This window comes from Sitophilus oryzae, unplaced genomic scaffold (genome assembly GCF_002938485.1).
Source record: "Sitophilus oryzae breed Bouriz unplaced genomic scaffold, Soryzae_2.0 scaffold_1318_pilon_pilon, whole genome shotgun sequence".
In the NCBI taxonomy this organism is placed as follows: Eukaryota; Metazoa; Arthropoda; class Insecta; order Coleoptera; family Curculionidae; genus Sitophilus; species Sitophilus oryzae.
In genome coordinates this window covers 1,639,157-1,657,574 of record NW_022145969.1, presented here as the reverse complement: position 1 = coordinate 1,657,574, position 18,418 = coordinate 1,639,157, and the positions used below count along the sequence as shown (strand labels likewise).

The 18,418-nt window shown below is 33.7% G+C and overlaps 4 protein-coding genes across 6 annotated transcripts; 1 reads left to right on the top strand and 3 right to left on the bottom strand.

Moving 5' to 3' along the window:
- Positions 1 to 667: 667 nt before the first annotated feature.
- Positions 668 to 4,942, bottom strand: LOC115875116. The gene is made up of 2 exons (XM_030890511.1): positions 4,715 to 4,942; positions 668 to 3,698 (listed from the first exon to the last, which is right to left on the bottom strand). Exons 1-2 carry the CDS (start codon positions 4,724 to 4,726, stop codon positions 873 to 875), a joined length of 2,838 nt encoding a protein of 945 aa, XP_030746371.1. The 5' UTR covers positions 4,727 to 4,942; the 3' UTR covers positions 668 to 872.
- A 3,456-nt stretch (positions 4,943 to 8,398) lies between these two features.
- On the bottom strand, positions 8,399 to 12,287 carry LOC115875113 (striatin-interacting protein 1). Of its 2 annotated transcripts, none has more exons than XM_030890508.1 (13): positions 12,102 to 12,287; positions 11,547 to 11,666; positions 11,212 to 11,495; positions 10,966 to 11,141; positions 10,755 to 10,909; positions 10,540 to 10,698; positions 10,109 to 10,486; positions 9,804 to 10,048; positions 9,523 to 9,750; positions 9,293 to 9,464; positions 9,032 to 9,236; positions 8,883 to 8,977; positions 8,399 to 8,827 (listed from the first exon to the last, which is right to left on the bottom strand). In XM_030890508.1, exons 1-13 carry the CDS (start codon positions 12,171 to 12,173, stop codon positions 8,663 to 8,665), a joined length of 2,454 nt encoding a protein of 817 aa, XP_030746368.1. In that variant the 5' UTR covers positions 12,174 to 12,287; the 3' UTR covers positions 8,399 to 8,662. The 2 variants fall into 2 exon arrangements, with proteins under 2 accessions (XP_030746368.1, XP_030746367.1); XM_030890507.1 differs by lacking the exon at positions 12,102 to 12,287 and adding an exon at positions 11,750 to 11,885.
- Positions 12,288 to 12,438: 151 nt separating this feature from the next.
- Positions 12,439 to 14,964, top strand: LOC115875114 (protein MEMO1). Of its 2 annotated transcripts, XM_030890510.1 has the most exons (7): positions 12,444 to 12,649; positions 12,757 to 12,838; positions 12,918 to 13,099; positions 13,445 to 13,556; positions 13,621 to 13,840; positions 13,998 to 14,102; positions 14,157 to 14,962. In XM_030890510.1, exons 1-7 carry the CDS (start codon positions 12,601 to 12,603, stop codon positions 14,292 to 14,294), a joined length of 888 nt encoding a protein of 295 aa, XP_030746370.1. In that variant the 5' UTR covers positions 12,444 to 12,600; the 3' UTR covers positions 14,295 to 14,962. The 2 variants fall into 2 exon arrangements, with proteins under 2 accessions (XP_030746369.1, XP_030746370.1); XM_030890509.1 differs by having other exon boundaries at positions 12,439 to 12,649; positions 13,998 to 14,964.
- Positions 14,965 to 16,662: 1,698 nt separating this feature from the next.
- On the bottom strand, positions 16,663 to 18,345 carry LOC115875112 (exonuclease 1). Its single transcript, XM_030890506.1, has 4 exons — positions 18,021 to 18,345; positions 17,365 to 17,962; positions 17,028 to 17,309; positions 16,663 to 16,975 (listed from the first exon to the last, which is right to left on the bottom strand). The coding sequence occupies exons 1-4, from the start codon at positions 18,179 to 18,181 to the stop codon at positions 16,781 to 16,783; spliced, it is 1,236 nt and encodes a 411-aa protein (XP_030746366.1). The 5' UTR covers positions 18,182 to 18,345; the 3' UTR covers positions 16,663 to 16,780.
- Positions 18,346 to 18,418: the final 73 nt, after the last annotated feature.

Genomic DNA, 18,418 nt, shown 5'->3' with positions numbered 1-18,418 from the left:
GGAAGTATATACAGGGTGTCCCAGAAATAAGTGCAAATATTTTAACTGGTAGTATAGTTCAACCCCAGAAACACGCCTATGAGGTTTTCTCCGCGAAAAATTTTTTTTGAAATTTCGAAATTTTTTTTTAGTTTTTAGTTAAAAAACATAATTTATCGATAATATGGCAACATAGGTATTAGATTAAATTTACAAGAAAGAAAATCCAGAAAAGATCCAGTGGTTCTCAAAATTTTAGCAAAAAATCACTTTTTTGGAAATTTTCAAAGTAAAATAACTCCATTATTTTGGACTTACTTGAAAAACGATAAAGAGAAAATATGTTTCTTTTATCGAGATCTACCACCCCTAAAAATATTTGCACTTATTTCTGGGACACCCTGTATCTTCCCGTTGTCGCGGTCAGAAGCAAAAGAACATAAAGAACAAAGAAAAAAACTTATAAAAAAATATATAAATTAACTATTCAAGAACACTTTAGTTTTTTTTCAACAAATACGTCTCTAAAAACCGTTGACGTTATGTTAAAATGACATTAATAGTTGAATAAAAAAAATAGAAATACCTATAGGACTTTTTTGGAGATAAACAAACATCGCATGTCTTTATTTTAAAAGCATTTATTTAAATAATAATAATAAAAAAGAATAAATAAATAAAACTTACGACAAATAAATTAATTAACTAAGCAAAATGCTTCTCCTATGTACAACTTAAAGCAATAACATTTTCATAACTTATTTTTTCTCTTTTTACAATAAGAAATAAATGTTATTCTTTATTTTTTTTTAAATTAACGAGACTTCCAAAACACTCAATGGCAAACAAAACTTGAGCAATTATTTTTTTACATATTATCACTTAATATTTTTCTAATTTTCTTCGTCGTCCACTTTGTTTTCATCTGACTTATCGCCGATTTCGTTCTTCTTAGAGTCGTCTTCTTTTTTGTAGTAAAGAGCTATGTTACTTGTATCTAATAATTGTAAAGTTTCCTCATTGTCTGAGCTTTCGGGATTATCTTCAACACTGTTTTCCTTTGGTGCCTCAACGATTACCTCGTTTATTTCTGAAGCTTGAGGCTGATTGTTGATAAAATCGCTTTCTGTTCTATTATGTGCATAACTCTTCTGTTGAACGCTTGGCTGTAATATTATAGGATATTTATTTTCTCCTTTTTGACCAGGTTGTTCTATAGCTTGGAGAATGGACTGCAAGAGTCCTTCATTCAAAACTTGTGTGTGCGGTACTACTCCAACACCTCCATCAGAGGACTGAATTTGAAGCGTGTAACTTCCTAAACTTCCCTGTAATGGAATATTATTTAGATCTATACTTTGAGACTCTACTAGTTCGCTGTTTGGACCAAAACTCTCCGCTACGGATTTTCCATAACTCTTTCCATGTGTTTCTTCCTCTGATTCGCTCACGGTGTTTGCTTTCACTTCAGACTTAACAGACGAGCTGTGATCTAAATCTGCCGGTCCATATTCCGCGGAAGGCACAGAAATGTGACCTTGCGGTACTCCATAAGTTGGTTGTGGAACTACAGTCTGAGGTTGAGAGATGGCGATGTTGGTTGTGAGGCTTGAAAGAGAAGATGTGTAGCTATCAGCTGATGGCACTCCGTAAGCTAAGGATGGCACTTGAAGTTGTTTGTGAAGATTACAGTCGTGAGATAGTCCGAATTGTTTGCCTTGAGTTAAGTCAATAGTTATCGGTGGTTGTGAATAATCTAACCCTACGCTGGAACCACCTGAAGAAGATATGCCATAACTTCCATCAATAGAGCCTAAGGGACTAGTGTAACTCGTCAAAGGAAGAGCATTAACAGTTTCTAGTTGTAAGTGATGATCTATGCCAGCTGTGGAAGATCCGTGTGCCAGATTTTGGAAAGAAATAGCAGCATTACTGCTAGGAACGCCATATGACGTACTAGGCAAGGATGAGGGCGGTGGAGGCAGATAAGAGTCACTAGATCCGGATCCAAATGTTTTTAAGTCTTTATGGAAAGATTCTTTGGCTATATTTTGGAATACACCATGAGGAAGAGGTTCTTTATGTAAAATAGGCCTCCTTGCAGGTTTGTAATTAGTGTGAGTGTTTGTATGTAATGGAGCTCCATACTGACTGCTTGGAGGTGCTCCATAGGTACCTCCAGGGGGAACTAAGCCTACGGTTAAACTCAATCCAGATTCTTTATGACCTTGTTGGTTGTAACTGTTTTGGAACGATGGCCCGAACGAGTCAAATGAATGACTGGAGCTGCTCGAACCGACAATGTTTGCTTGGGGAGGTCCGTACGTAGCATCTAACTTAATCTGAGAGTCTCCATTTATTCCTGAAGAACTTTGAGGGAAAATTTCATAACCAACGCTACTCTGAATGTCGGCACCATGACCCAAGCCTATCGATGACAAATCTAGACTTATGCTGTGAGAATCTGTTTGTGAAACTGACGAGGAACCTTGGTTTGTGTTAAACGATGAACTGACTACTCCCCCAGACCCAGTCACGCTTCCTAGAGGAGCACTGTAGGAGTCTGTAACGCCTTTATTTCCTGAACTAACGACTGGAGCATTATATGAATCGCCCAAACCGTTATTTTCGTGACTTATGTCCACAGATATCTGAGGAGCTCCGTAATTGCTACTTAAAGGTGGGGGAGACAAATCATAGCCTGCCCCCTGGGAACTAAATTGGTGAACTTCCTCAACAGGCCTCTTAGAAACTAACCCAGGAATGGGCTGCCAGCCGTCGTATTTAATATCGGGAGGCGTTGGAGGAGCTGGTGCCCCTGGATGTGGCGGTTTTGGATTTGGAGATGGTTGAGGCGGACCATAAGCAAAGGCTGGAGGCTCTACAATGTTCTTTTCTGGTACTCCATAACTGGTTGACACTCCTATGTTCGGGACACCGTATTGTACAGAAAGAGCTGGCTTTGGAGGCAGTACTGGTGCTCCATACTGATAATTGAGACTTGATAAGCCGTTATATAGAGAGGAAAGACTGTTGCTCGAAGAAAATGAACTTGTGTGCAGTGCTTGATGATTGTTGTTGTTAAAGTTTATATTATTATAGTTAATTGTGTTTTTGTAATTAGACGGCAAACCGTATATCGGTTTTGGAGGTTTTAAACCAAAATTCTTCTGAGGAAACTTATGAAATTTGAAAGGTTTTACTGGAGGTCCATAGGAAAGTTTTGGAGGTCCATATACTGGTTTAGAAGGCAAGGGGTATTTGCCAAAATTAAGTGGGGCGCCATATTTTATAGGTGGAGGTCCATAATTTTGTGCAAGTGGTGGCAAAGGATTAACCTGAGGCACTCCGTAAACTTTACCTAAGCTTGGAGGTCCGTACAGCGAGGATGGAGGCGCTGGCGGGACATCTGGAGGTGGCGCAGGGTAAACCACGTTGTTGGAAGGAGCATCGGGTGCTCCGTAAACCGGAATGGGTAGATTTAAAGCGCTGGTTGATATAGGTGGCAAATAAGAATGGTCAGTGGCTTCACGTCGATTGCTCGTTTCAGAACCCTCCTGAGTCAAGTCTTCGCTGCTTTCCGAAGGTCTTCTTCCACTATTTTCTTCCTTATTTCCACTAGAGTTTTCAGAGGATTCTTCGACAGCTGTCTTCGTTTGTCCAGTATTCACAACGGCTACAACGAAGTTCAACGTCGAGCACAGCAACAAAAGAAGCACCTGAAAATAAATTATTTCTTAGTAATGTTTTTGCGTGACCGAGAATAATGACGACGAGCAAATTAAAAAGATAACGAACCCAATGAGTTTCGTAAAATATAATAATTAATTGTCGAAAGTAGGAAAAAAGGGGACGCTAACTTATTTTAATTTATAGAAAGTAAGATTTCGTTCTACATTTGCAGGTGTACAGCAAAAAAAGTAGCTAAGTTCAAATTAATGAAAAATGTTGTGCAATTCTAACAACTAATTTTGATTATTGTTTCTATTGCTCTAGAAGTTTTAAAATAGTTTTCAATAAACTAGTAATTAACTGAAATAAGGTAATTTAAAAAAATACACTGGAAATTAGTGTCACTCTCAAGTTTTTTTTACAATAAATAAGTATTACATATAGGCGTGCTGCGCCTTTAAATAAATATTAATAATATACTTGCGGATATCTGGTAATGAATTTACTTTCACAGTCAGGGTCAACTTTCATTTCAATAACCTGCATTTCTTATTCGGCGGCTGTAACAGATTTATCTACCGGTCATTCAGCCCGATTTTTAAATGAGTATAGCGTTTTCCTTTTTTAATATTTTAATGTAAAATTTGAAAAATAACCGGCTTTCGAAACAAATGTATGTACTAACATGAGGGCTATTATCTACATTTCCTGCTGCTAGTACGGGTAAAAAGTTACGATAATTTTTACAATTTAAAGAGAAATTAAAGACATTGCGTCAATGTACGTTACTTCCGGTATACACCCACGTGTAACTGGAACAAAAAAAATAAATGCACACACAAACTGTTGCATGGCATGCAACATTGCTATGCTTTATACCTTTTTTACCTAATAAATTATCTTTTCCGACTATTTTATTTCCTTTGATAACATTAAAAAAACATTTCACTACGAATAAATTTTTTAAACAAACAGCACAGTCCTTAATAAGTATTTAAAAAAAAAACTAAAAATCACTGGTATGGTAAAAAAAAACACTAAACTGCACATGTAATACACTAACCTGTGTTCGCATGACGATTGCATATAACAATAAGAGGGAGATGGAATCACAAAAACAACATTAAACCACGTATTTGAGCCGGCGTGTGTGTTGTGAGGTAGTTTTTTGGGAAATATCATCGAGCCAGCAGGATAAGTAGAATATATAGATTCAGTTAACAATATTTTAACTGAGATGAGTCGTTTTTCCCCACCTATATTACACCTGAGTGGCGCGAAGAGGAAGATTTAAGCATTTTGCCTCGGAAAACGTCAAGCGGCCGTAGAGAAAGTAGGATAATGAAAGTAGCGGGCATGGCTGTATGGTTTTAAGTATCACAGACTATTATGATATCTCCATAAATAACAATTTATTGCCAATACGCGTTGACGTAGTTGCCCGCAAATTTTCACACCAAATATTTAAAGGTCTTTGTCATCAAATAATAACACTGCCATTTTTTTATTATGCGCCTGCATAAAATCTACACAAAGCTTACACACCAATTTCTTCTAGTCTAAGACCCGGCTGCAGGATTATTACGCTCATCATATTTTTAATCAAAACCTAATTTTTACGTATTTTTATGAAGAGAGGAACTTTTCCTACTACTTTATACGGACCCGGCAACAACGCGTCGGGCATCGACAGCTCCTATAATAAAAAACTTAGGAATTTTGTATAAATGCAAACCTAAATAAAGTATGTATTAGGATTGTATGAATATTATTGAGAGTCTTCTCCTCTCAATTCATACAAAATGAACCCATAAAACTAGGCTCGTTAGACTCAAAATGAAGCTCATTCCTTGTAAACCTCATCCAACATATCATATTTTAAGCCAGTTTACAGTTACTCCGTCTGTATTTTTTTACCTCTTCTAGAGATTTGGTTGAGACAAATTCTTCTCTTTTCATTTCATACATGATAATGCTATTTTTTTTTTCGGCAAGCCTTTATTTCATTATAATAGTCTTGAGCAGTGTACACTGAAGTAGCAATAATCAATAATAATTACAACAAGAAAATTATTTTAATTATAATTATTAAGAATGGACTTTTTGTGACATTTTATAGTAAACATTCCTTTTATTGGCTTTATGAAAAAAATCGTACTCCATTGAATGTATGATTAAAAATACGGGAGGAATGTGTCTATATCTTACTGAAATTGCCCCTAACTCATTTTTTAAAAAATTGGATTTATCCCACTTTCGAAAATAACAGCTCATATATCAATGCAATAGTTTTTTTTTATATTATTTAACTAATGGAATTTTTAAGTGAAAATTTAGACATATAATTTGATATGTTCTACTTAAATCTAATGTATTCTTTATTGGTATGCAGGGATGTCCTAGACCAGCATAGATACTTTTTGAAATTCGTATAAATTTAACTTTCTTCTGTAATAACACAGAAACAAGTTTAAATTTTATTTCTTTCGAGCTTCCGCGAAGAATATTAATCTATGTGTAATCGAAATAAAAATCTTTTCGGCTTTTACGTTATCTGCATAATAAACAACGCGTATAATCTCAAATTTTTACTTTTACTTCATGTTAAAGTTTAAATATCCTTTAGATATCTGTGAAAATTTTATGTTATAAACTACATAATATTTTATTCAATATATTATCTATAACATGAATGAAAAACAATAATGATGCGTGTGACTGAAATGCATATTAGTAGCCTATTAATAACACGTACTGCTTAACAGAGCGTGGCCATCCATATTATTTAATAAATTAAATAACTAAGTAGAACTCTTTCCTTCACTTTGTGGTTTTTACAACTTGTCATGCTTGATTTAACTTGGGAAACTAGAATTATTACAGCCTGTTATCTTGGTTAAGTTAATGTAATGTATAGGAATTATACATAAAGGTGGAATTATGTGATTCATGGGTCTTCTTGAGATTCTGATGTTACATATTACTTTTTAAAGTTAGCCATAAATGTTTATGGCTTATTATGTCGAAATAATGGGCATATGATTCAAGAAACTATGTAACAATAAGGGGCAAACTATTTCGTAACGCAAGAAACAGGATGTAATAAAGCGGTTTCCAAGATGATATCCTGTTGCAATATAAGTAAGAAAAAAATCGTAGTAATATCTTGAAGATTTAGCAGTAAAAATGAAAAGTTAAATTTCCATTTTGACAGAATTTTAATACTCATGAGATAAGAATGTGATATTGGTAGGTATGTGTAAAATTTCTTTCAAGGTCTAGCTTTCTCCAATATCAGTGTTTCGGTAAATATATGCTGTGTATTGTTTCGAATTGTAACGGCCAAAATAGAGAGTGAAAATATCCGAAATGAACTTGTCGAATCTGCGGAAAAGTAATCCCAGCCTGAAAATAGGTAATTTTAATCCTAGTTTCATAAAAGGTCAAGCATTCAACCTTTCAGGAGTTGACCTCAGCCATTTAATTAGCACTATTCCGCTTTGATATAAGTATTTTCGCAACGATGAGCAAAATTAATCTTCCGATAAATTTTTCAAGTTCCCTTTTTTATTAAGCGCCATTTCATAATTCATTACTTCTAGCTAGGTAAACATATACCCTATTTATGAAGTTAAAAAATAAACTTTCGATACAGTTTGACTCAGTTAATCAAAGGACTATTTTTAGCTTTAGAAATACGAAGAACAAGATGTTCCAGGGTTTAATCACTTCATAAATGATAAATTAATTGGGAGGATATATTTGATATGTAAGTATGCCATTCATGTCTTAATCAGCTGAATATTTCGATACCTCCCATAAGAATCAAAAGCGAGATTTTCCTTAATACAAAGCAGTAACAGTCACTTTCGAAAAAATAAAACAACAATGGATACTTTGTGTCGCGGGCGAATTACAAATCTGTCTTATGGGCTTGTCGCATTTTATGTGCAAATAGCTTGTTTGAAATGAAAAGTAATTGAGAAATTATGTAGTCGGAAGCTTTGTGAAATGGAATTTCTCAACTCACTTGACACGGACATCCTTAAATTCATTTAAATATAAAAAAATTTGAAGACATTTATTTTTATTTAATTAGAATTAATTATTAATCCATTACTAAACAATCATCCATCGATAATGCATCTAATATTTCTGCTTTTTAAAATTCAAGATATTTAGTAATTATATACCTCATGAGTCGTTATTTACTATACAGGGTGTCCCAGAATACGCCTATGAGGTTTTTCCCCGAATTTTTTTTTTAAAATTCGGAATTTTTTGGAAATTTTTTTGAAATTTTTCTTAGTTCTTATTTAAAAAATATAATTTCTTGATAATATGGCAACATAGGTAGTAGATTAAATTTACAAGAAAGAAAATCCAGAAAAGATCCAGTGGTTCTCAAAATTTTACCAAAAATCATTTTTTTTTGGAAATTTTCAAAGTAAAATAACTCCGATATTTTGGACTTAACGATATAACGATAAAGAGAAAATAGTCTTCTTTTATCGAGATCTACCACACCTTAAATTTCTTGCACTTATTTCTGGGACACCCTGTATATACAAAAAATCAAATTTTAAATACGTCTAATAAATGGCGAATGCGCCGGGATAATTACAGATTGTAATAAAATTGAATAATTAATTCTCTCAATACTTTACAGGTAAAGGCTTTTTAAACTTTTTTTTTTGTTTCCTAAAAGAGAAACAGTAACATAGTAATTTGATTAATAAATCAATCATTTCAACTATTTTATTCATTTTATTCATGTGGTTTATTTTTACAAGTTAATTTTAATGTTAATTTGCATTTAACAAAATAACAAAAGATCTGTTTTAAAATAAAATCGATAATTTTTGGATTTATCATGACTGTAATTGATATAAATAAAATAAAAATGATAAATGGCCAATGATAAATCATTTGTGTATAAAGTTAAAAGAAAAATAAATATAATTTAGGTATAAAAAAATATAAATGGTGTGACAGATAGACGACGTAGGATTTACTTTTGTTTCTCATCTAATAACAATTTATCCCATTCGATAGGATCTCCGTACACTTCTTGTTCCAACCAAAGGCTATAGTGCTTCTTGAAGTTGTCAGATAGTTCATGATTAGTTCCTAGTACACTGCTTAAACAATTATCCACAGGTTCAAAATCGCTATCCTAAAAATATATAAATATGCATAATTTAGCTAGCAATGAAAATGGCAAAACTTACGTTTAATTGGGTATATCTGCGATTGTTGAAGCGATCTACGGAAGCTCTTAAAGCACATTCTTCAGCTTGGAAATCCCAAGGTCTAGCATCTAAATCTGTAAATGAAAAAGAAAAAAGTTACAGGGAAGTAAACAAAAAAGGTGTTATACCATTTCCATAAGCCCAATCATCGTTAAGTCTATGCCTGACTTTAGAGTAAATAGCACTGATGGTCTTCATATTTGATTTTCTCCACTGTCTTCCCAAATACTTTGTCTGCATTTTTAAAAGTTTTAGAACATAAAGCTGCGTCATGGCATGACGAACTTTCAGCGTTCTTTTTAAGATAGGAGCAGATTTGAACACCACCAGCATCTAAAATATAGAATTATTTCCAAAATGAATATTTAGGAGAAGAAAGAAAGTTCCACCATAATCCTTGAATGTTTCCACTTGGTGAGTTTGTTTAAAATCCGGAGCAGATTTATACAAGAAAACATGTTCCTCCATGAAAATGGAGCTGCATCTCCTATTTCTAAATTATCACCTGTTAATTCTGGCTGGTCACCTATCACACATGAAGGAAAATCCAGTATAGGAATACTAAAAATATACTATTTCAAATGTTTTCATATAAAATATATAATTTCCTTTATCATACACATTTTTGGCTCCAACATAGGCCATAATATTCTGGTTAAAGAACTTCAATACAAGAGGAATACAGTTAGCAAAGACTAAGTGTTGAGACATAAATTCAAATTGATAGACATGGTTCAGTTTGAAATGTTTTAGAAGGAGCAACAATATTGCTGAAACAGCTTTCACTATGATTTCTTTGTGTCTATTAACGTCAATTCCTAGTTTCATTGATTGAAGCACAGTCATACTAGAAATGATTAATAGTCATCAAAAATATTTTCACGCATAAAAATCACTTACGGCATTTCTTCTGGGAGGACATCAGCTAGAATATTGATGGAGTCAGTTTTAGCTCTAGATGTTGGAGCAGCTGCCAGCAATATTTTCAATAAAGCAATCATGTATTGAGGTAAATTAGGTAACATAGCTTGATAGAGTATTTCAGCAGGTGTAAGTTCAACTTCATCTTCTTTTGTAGACATTGGATTCCTTGCAATCTCCTCTTCCTTTTGTATCTGCAGTTCTGACAAAGAAGTATACACATGCTGCAAAAACAAATACTTAAGTATATCTAAATATATGGCATTTAATTCTAATAATTATACCTCTTTAAGGATATTCAGCCCTTCATGAATAGGCTCTGGTAATCCAAATAAGGTTGTAGTGTCTCCAGGTAAAGTATACCCCAGGAATTTCATTCTAGCAGTATCCAAAAATGCATCAATATCCTTTTGTCTGACTTTTGGCTTCCATGGTAGACCTCTTGGTAAAAGATCATGTTGAGGGAGAGGTGACATTTGATGGTGATACCCAATAACATTGTGATTGCTGAACATTTGTCCAGCTTCATTATTGTCACTTGGGCGTCGTTCATCATATTCTGTCATATCTGGTAAATCATCACCATTATCATTACCCACATTTGATTCCATTTCCATTCCTAATGATTCTTGATCATCCAGACTACTTTGCTTCATCAAGCTCTGAAACAAATGTTATTACTATTACATACATTACAAAAAAATAGTTCAATTACCCTTCTAAACGGTCGTGTGTTTCTTTTTTGGTTTTGTGCTTCAAGTAAATCGGATGCACTTGCTGGAGGTGAAGAGGCCCTCATTGTCCTTGCTATTTCCATTGTATCTTCATCTAGTGGAGTTAAACCTGTTGCTTTACGCTTTTCAATTTTCAAATCCTAGAAAATATGTCTTAATTAAGCACAATTATTTAAAACATAGAGATTTACTTTACTCTTAAAGTTGCCATCCCACCAAGAGAGACTAACAATAACTTCCAAAGTAGTAAAAGCACTTTCTTCATGGGAAAATGTGGTGCAGCCCCACTACAAAACCTAGTAACCATACCTAATAGCTTTATTACCAATAATTCATCTCCATAAGCATTTCCTACAAAGAGAAAAAAAAATAAATAGCACATCCATTATTTAGGTTTAAAATCTTACCTATTTCATGACAAAAGGAATCAACCTCCTCTTTATATTCATTGTTTTCACAGGCTTTTTCATTTCTAATAACTTCAGTGATGGTGTATAGAACAGACAAAATAACCCTAAGATCCTGAGAATCAGCTAGTGACACAGCTATTTTTCGCATAGCTACATGAGCTGCAGTGCTATTCCTTAAAAATATATCACAGCAATATTTACATTCATTTACTAATGCACTTGGAGGAACTATGAACTACTCACTCAATTTCTATGTTTAATAGATCAGTAAACGCACTAAAAGCACCATTTTGATAAAGTAGCATGGAATTTATTCGAGACCAGTGTTGTTGTTCTGTATCAGATTGCATTTCAGCCCAACACCCTTGAGCTATGTACAGGATACATCTGGCACTCCTCATTCTAAGTGGCTTTTTTGAACTTTCCAGTTGATCCAGCAATTTCATAATTACAGAATGGCGCTTCTCTACTGATAATCTTTGCCAGCTTGGGGGCAATTCATATGATTCCATTTGGTCTTCAAATGCCTACAGATAAAAAGACAGTACTAGAAAGCAAAGGAAAAATATACTACAAACCTTGACATTAAGTTGTAATTCAGGCTGCTCCGTGTAACTATAAAGTTCAGCAATTTCATTTCCATGGCAGTCAGTGTCATCATAAAGAAAATCCAGGTCTGGAGAATCTGTGCCTCCTCCCTACAAAAAGAAAATAATAGATTAACAAGTATTTATCTTATATTACCAGATATGAATGTACAAAAATGCATTATGTAAAATACCTGTGTTATAGTCAGTGTTATATATTCATGGGGTTGAATTTTAGGTACTTTTGGTTCTGTATAGTTTAGATCCAAAGCAGGAGGCATTAAAATCTTTTTGAATATCAAAAAAAAAAAGAATTTTAAGCAACAAAAATTGATAATTCTGACAAAAGTCTGATTAGTGACAGTAACTCATAATCTACCTTTATTACTACCTGTTTAAGCGAATATACGATATGTGTTATTTACTAATATAAAAATAAACACCAGCAAAATATTTAAATTGTTTCCAATTCGATAAGAAAGTAATTTGTTAAGTTGCACTTAGTGGTCAATAGCTTTCAGCTGCCTTAATGAAATGTTTCCTTACATCAGAGTCCTCACGTTGCCTTCTAATGATTTCTCTTAACAGTGGTAAACCTCTCTTCCCATTTGAATCCATTTCAATTTAAATTGCATTATTTTTTCATTAATTTAATAGCAAAAAGCATCAACTAAATATCATACATCAACCATTTTTCTTTTAGGTGATTGTTGGGATTGTCACTGTCAGCTGTCAGTGTTAAAATGTCAGTATCATCGGTCAGTATCATAGATAAAGGGTCAGTATATATTTTCTGTGGTCAGTTTTTGTTTACAGAAACCCATGAAGATGTCGCTTCATTCGAGATGAAATTAGGGCCCAGAAAAACTTTCGTCGCAGAAACCTGTATCTGATTTTCATTCATCTGTTCCTGAATGGTGTTTATAATCGCGCTTGCGCTTAAATATTTAATCTGCTTCTTTAGCAAGCTTGTCTATAAAATTATACAAATAGACATAACATTTTATTACCTAGAATATTTAATTGTAATTAAAAGACTGAAGACATGCCTGTTAGAAGAGCCGTTCATGCCGGAAGTTGGTATACCGATTCAGGTACTGCTTACGAATGAAAAAATGTTCGCCAGACATCAGCTGTTTAATAATGTTGTCGTTTTGTCCCTGCCAAGGCAATGACCTGTATTTTTTTTTTTTTCTTTTAGGAGTTGAATTGTCCAGACAACTTGAGTACTGGTTAAACCAAGCTGACCTTATTCATGGCCCAGCACGGGCTATCATTGCCCCGTATGTATCATAAATGGTTCACAAAACTTATCATAATCACCTGATTAAATCTGCATCTAGATCTTATTGTTATTTTTAGACATGCAGGATATCAGTATTGTGGGGCTTGTGGCGGTCACGCTTATAGACAAATAAGTCCTGTAGTTGTACGTAGAGTTTTTATATTAGGACCCTCGCATCATGTACGTTTGTCAGGTTGTGCCTTGTCTAGTGCACACAAATATAAAACTCCTCTTTATGACTTACACATAGACACAACAGGTAATTGAATTAATTGCAAATATTTTCAGAGTTAGTAGATCTCCATAAAGAAATATATTTTCAAATAAGACCAAAATAACTGAGATATTTTACTTTGAAAATAGTTCCAGTGGTTCTCAAACTTTTTTCTGTTTTCCCTTCCTCTAAATTTATTCTACCATTATGTTTTCGCATTATCAAGATATTAAAATTAAACATTTTTCAAAAAACACAAAATTTCACTAAAGAAACCCATTACCTTGTTTCTGTTGTCGAAATATACCACCTCTAAGAATATTTGCACCTATTTAAGACTCGCCCTGTATAATACAGAGCCTTTAACAATTTATTTCAACTTTGAAATAGTTAATAATGAATTGGAAAAGACTGCCCAGTTTGAATGGATGGACCTAGATACTGATGAGAACGAGCACAGCATAGAGATGCATTTACCTTATATAGCAAAGGTCATGGAAAAGTAAGCATGCATATACATTTTGCAATAAAACTCTTAAATAGGCATAATGATATGGAAATTTTAGCTTTAAAAATCAGTTTACAATTGTTCCTATCCTTGTTGGTTCTTTGAGTCCAGAAAGAGAAGCATATTATGGACGAATTCTTGCACCGTATCTGGCTGATCCTAAAAATCTCTTCATTATCTCATCCGATTTTTGTCATTGGGGTAATAGATTTAGATATACATATTATGACAGGACTTATGGAAACATTTATCAGTCAATTGAGGGATTAGATCGTGTGGTAGGTTTGAGAAAATCTTTTTATATTTATTTTTTTGTTACTACTCTGTTACCTGGTCCTATTTACCTTGGCCTTTTATAATTTTATATAATGGGAAAAGATCTGTGTATATACTTCTGTCCATTTTTTTTATGGAATAAATTATGCCACTTTTTAGGGAATGAATATCATTGAAAATTTAAACCCCACAGAGTTCACAAATTACTTAAAAAAGTATGGGAACACTATATGTGGTAGACATCCAATAGGAATTTTGCTTCAGGTGTGTGGAGATTTAAGTCGATTAATCTTTTTATTTACTGTTGGGTTGTTTCAGGCAATACAAGAGTTACTCAGGAACGATAATAGTCAAAATGCTAGTCTAAAGTTTTTAAAATATGCTCAATCCAGTCAATGCCGCAACATGAACGATTCATCCGTGAGCTACGCGTCAGCTGCATTGGTGATCGATTAGTATAAAAGGGGCCTTAATTCATTTATTTTTAATAGATATTTTTACGAATTCAATACTAGCTTATGATGTTAATTTAATTTCCTTATTTTACAGAGAAGCATTGAATGGGGATACGTTTTATTTCTTGGTGTATTTTTTAAATAAGACGACCTTTTATATATTCCTACATATATTTCAGTGTCGCATCCCCCACTAGATTGGAAACTGTTTGCCTTAATTTATTTTTAATATATGTATATGGCAATTAAGTTGATATCGCTGTATGATCTTAATTTTATTCTTTTATTTCTTGTAGTCGTTAAAGGGGGATAGCCTTCGAAATTAGACGTTTTTGTTTAAATAAACGAAGTCGATTTCAGTATCCCGTCCCCCAGTAGGTTTGGAAATGTTGGGTCTTAATTTATGTTTAATAGGCTAGACTTATTAATTCAATGCTAGACTGATGTTAAATTTATTTTATTGATTTACAGTATCATTGACGGGGGATAGCGTTTGAAATTCCGTATATATTTTTAAAAAACGCCTTTAATATATATATTTCAGTGCCCCATCCCCCGTTAGTTACAGATACCGGGTGCGTCTCAAAAGTGGCTCACCCCTATAAGTTTTTTATTTTTTCAGATAAAAAAACGATGTTGTTCGTATACGACATAAATCAGGATTGATTGACGTATTCAATTGTTTTTGGTCACTTGCTGTTTCACCGGAAATGACTACAAGTTTTGATTTTTAAATGGCACCCTCGGTATTTTTTCTGAATAGAATGACATATAATATGTCAACTTTTGACATTCTCGCTTAATAAATCATATAAATCGTGTTTTAAATTTCAATCTAGAGTGCCATTGCTATGTTAAAAACACTAATTTTTAATCACCTAGGCTTAGGAAAAATTGATTTGATCGTCTAATGTTTTTAGTGTCTTATCCTGGCCAGTTAAAAGATGCCCAAATCGTATTTATAATCATATCTCAATTTTTCCAAATGGAACGACGGTGGCTCATTAACATATTTGGAAAAAGAACTTTTACGAATAATTTGATACCACACACTTGGTATTTCGAGTCAAATTCTCAATAAACCATATGCGAAAATGTCAAAAGTTGGCATATGATATGACATTCCATTCAGAGTGCCATTTTCTATTAAATAAAGTAAAAAAATACCGAGGGTGTCATTTAAAAATCAAAAGTTGTAGTCATTTCCGGTGAAACAGGAAGTAACCAAAAACAATTGAATACATCAATCAATCCTAATTTATATCGTATACTAACATACCAAATCTCGTTTTTTCATTTACAAAAAAAAATTAAAAAAAGTTATAGGGGCAAGCCACTTTTGAGACGCACCCGGTATATGTTGTCAGATCTATTTTAGGTATATTTAGTCGATAATTGTAACAAAAGCTTGTCTGTGAAAAAATTGATATGAACTAGAGTTGTTATATTTTTTTTTATTTGTTGGTACTTTTGGTGGCATATTTTTCTTTTAAACCAGGGCAATTCTAAAATGTATATACAAGGGGATTTATGAAATCGCGTTTTCAACTGCAACTTTGAAGAGATAAGTTGAGGGTCAAATCGGAAATGCAGTTTCACGATCCAAATTATATTGATTTTTCGGAATTTTTGTTCTTATCAAACTCCAGATGCAGAGGCATCGCGAAGGTGATAGATGTGGGGGCGATTTTCATGCAAATATCGACTTATAATAATAGGTACCAAATGAAGTTGGGGCTGTTTGATCCTTTCCCTTCGCTGCGTCTCTGGCCAGATAAAAAATAATCTTTGGTGATAGGGTATTTTATAATTAGTTGATAAATATTAACTGGACTTAATATGTGTATATAACTCTACCCAAGAGGATTTTTCAATAAACTTCTGGGTGTAACCGATCTCTGATTCAAGCTACCATATATTATACTTTTTAATTTTGACATATACATTTTTTAGAATAGATCTTATTTTACGATTATATAAAAAACATTTTCTTAATTACAAACAAAATAACTGATAGGATTGTACGTAATATTACTAAAAACTTTTTGATAAGAAATAAAATTTTCAGTAAGTGGATGTGTTTTAGTTCAGAATGTTTATAAAAATTAGATTAACTAAAATTTATTGATACACCACATTATTGTAGCGTTTGTCTGGGTTTACGTGCATCCGTCATGCATTGTCCTTCGGTAATTTTAAGCGATTGGTTTATTTGAAAATGACATAATCAAAGTTCAACCTCATTGGAGTGACGGAACGACGCACGACGGATGCGCATATACACCCGCACTTAGGATTAACAACTCTGCGTAAATCAACACATTTGGTGCCACTTATGGGGTCTACTTTTACTTAGTTAAACCAGGTAGTTCTGTTTGTTCCAGGAACATTTATATTTCAAACAATTACACATACATTGATAAAAAAGATTGATTAAAAAATTTTACTAAACATTAAATTAGTTAAGGTACACAGTGCTATATTTTTTTATGTGGGCTCAATAATTTGAATATCATCATCAAGAGTTGATGGTTGTGTGTCAGTATTTTCGGGAGTTGGTTTTGATGATACAAATGATGTAAGTGGTTGTTTTAGTCGGATCAAGAAGGAATCAAGAGTATTCTTCTGTGTTCGTTTATTACGGCGGGTAAAAATGCCCGACCAAATACTGTATTGTGGCACCTAAAAACAATCAAAAATTAGTACTGGTACTTGAAACGAATTTAAAACATACATTTCGAGGTTCCCAAGCATCGATTTTGGTAAAACTAATGGGATCGAGGTTCCCCATTGCCACTCCATACGCCAACTGGTCTTCAAATTTCTCCCCAAGGGAATCTAAATATTTGGGATCTGTTCCCATTTCGCCAGGGTCGCGTAGATGGATTAGTGCTTTTCTGTACGGGTCAAATACAAGTTGGTGCAAAAACGTTGCGTTAGCTACCATGAATTGGTCCTTGTAAGTTTCCGTCACTTTTGCTTTTATTTTTAAATACGTCGGGATTCTGTTAAGGAACTAAAATTAAATACTAATAATTTATATTATTGAATTTATTAAATATACAATATACCCTATTTGGGTCCGTGTCTGAGATCATTCTTATGAAGTCAAGGGCTTTCTTTAATCCTACGCCACTTAATGATGGTACATAATCACAACCCGATAATATGCACATAAATCGGAACTTCTCAAATGAATACTGGTCCTCGCGCATTCTAATCGCTTTTGGAATTTTGGGTGATTCGACCAGTTTTCCATTTCCACGCGAGTCCAGTTTGAATAATACCTTTTCACAACCATATACCAAGAGATCAGAATCTTCTGTTAGGATGCATTGTGCAACACCTTTAATGCTGAAAAAGGCCAGTTGAGCATCTGACTCGTAGGGTGAGACAATGCAATCAACGCCTTTTTGCCTGCAAGCAACAATTAATTTGTGTGCCATCTCGGGCGTAATTTCTAAACACTGTTTGTAATACGTCTCGGCTTCGGTAGTTTTCCCTAGCTGAGTCAGTTGCTTAGCCATTTGCTTGGCTTTAAGCCTCGACTCGCGCCTTTTTAATTCAGTATCTGCTTTCGCGGGTAAATTACGTCCATCAAATACCATTATGGGACGTATATCGTGTTGCAGAAGCATATTAACATACTTTAAGCAATACCTCACGTAACTAAGATAACAAAATAGTGTCAAAAATTTATTGGAAGGAATTAATTTAAATTTCTTACTTATCTGTATCTTGATTGTTGGCAAGTTGGAAGGCACTGGCCGCAACTCCTTTATGTAGTAAGCAGTATGAATCAACTGCTACCGTGCCTCCCCTGAACTCGGACACGTGGCATGGTCTTGTTGCACCCTCCAGAAAAGGCAAAAGACCTGTTATGCCCATTACATAGAATGAATAGCTCAGACTACGACTAAAATTATGATATCAGAATAACTAAACGGGAATACAAAACTTCTTGGTTAAACTGAACTTAACTCTTCCTAAAGCATTCTGTGGCGGCAAATCATGATGCAAAAAAAATGTCGTATATTGTTCTTTCTTTTACCATGGCGGAATTTGGCGGTAAAATTCTTATAATTCCCTCCAAAATTCATAACCCTTAAAAAAATAGGGATGTTT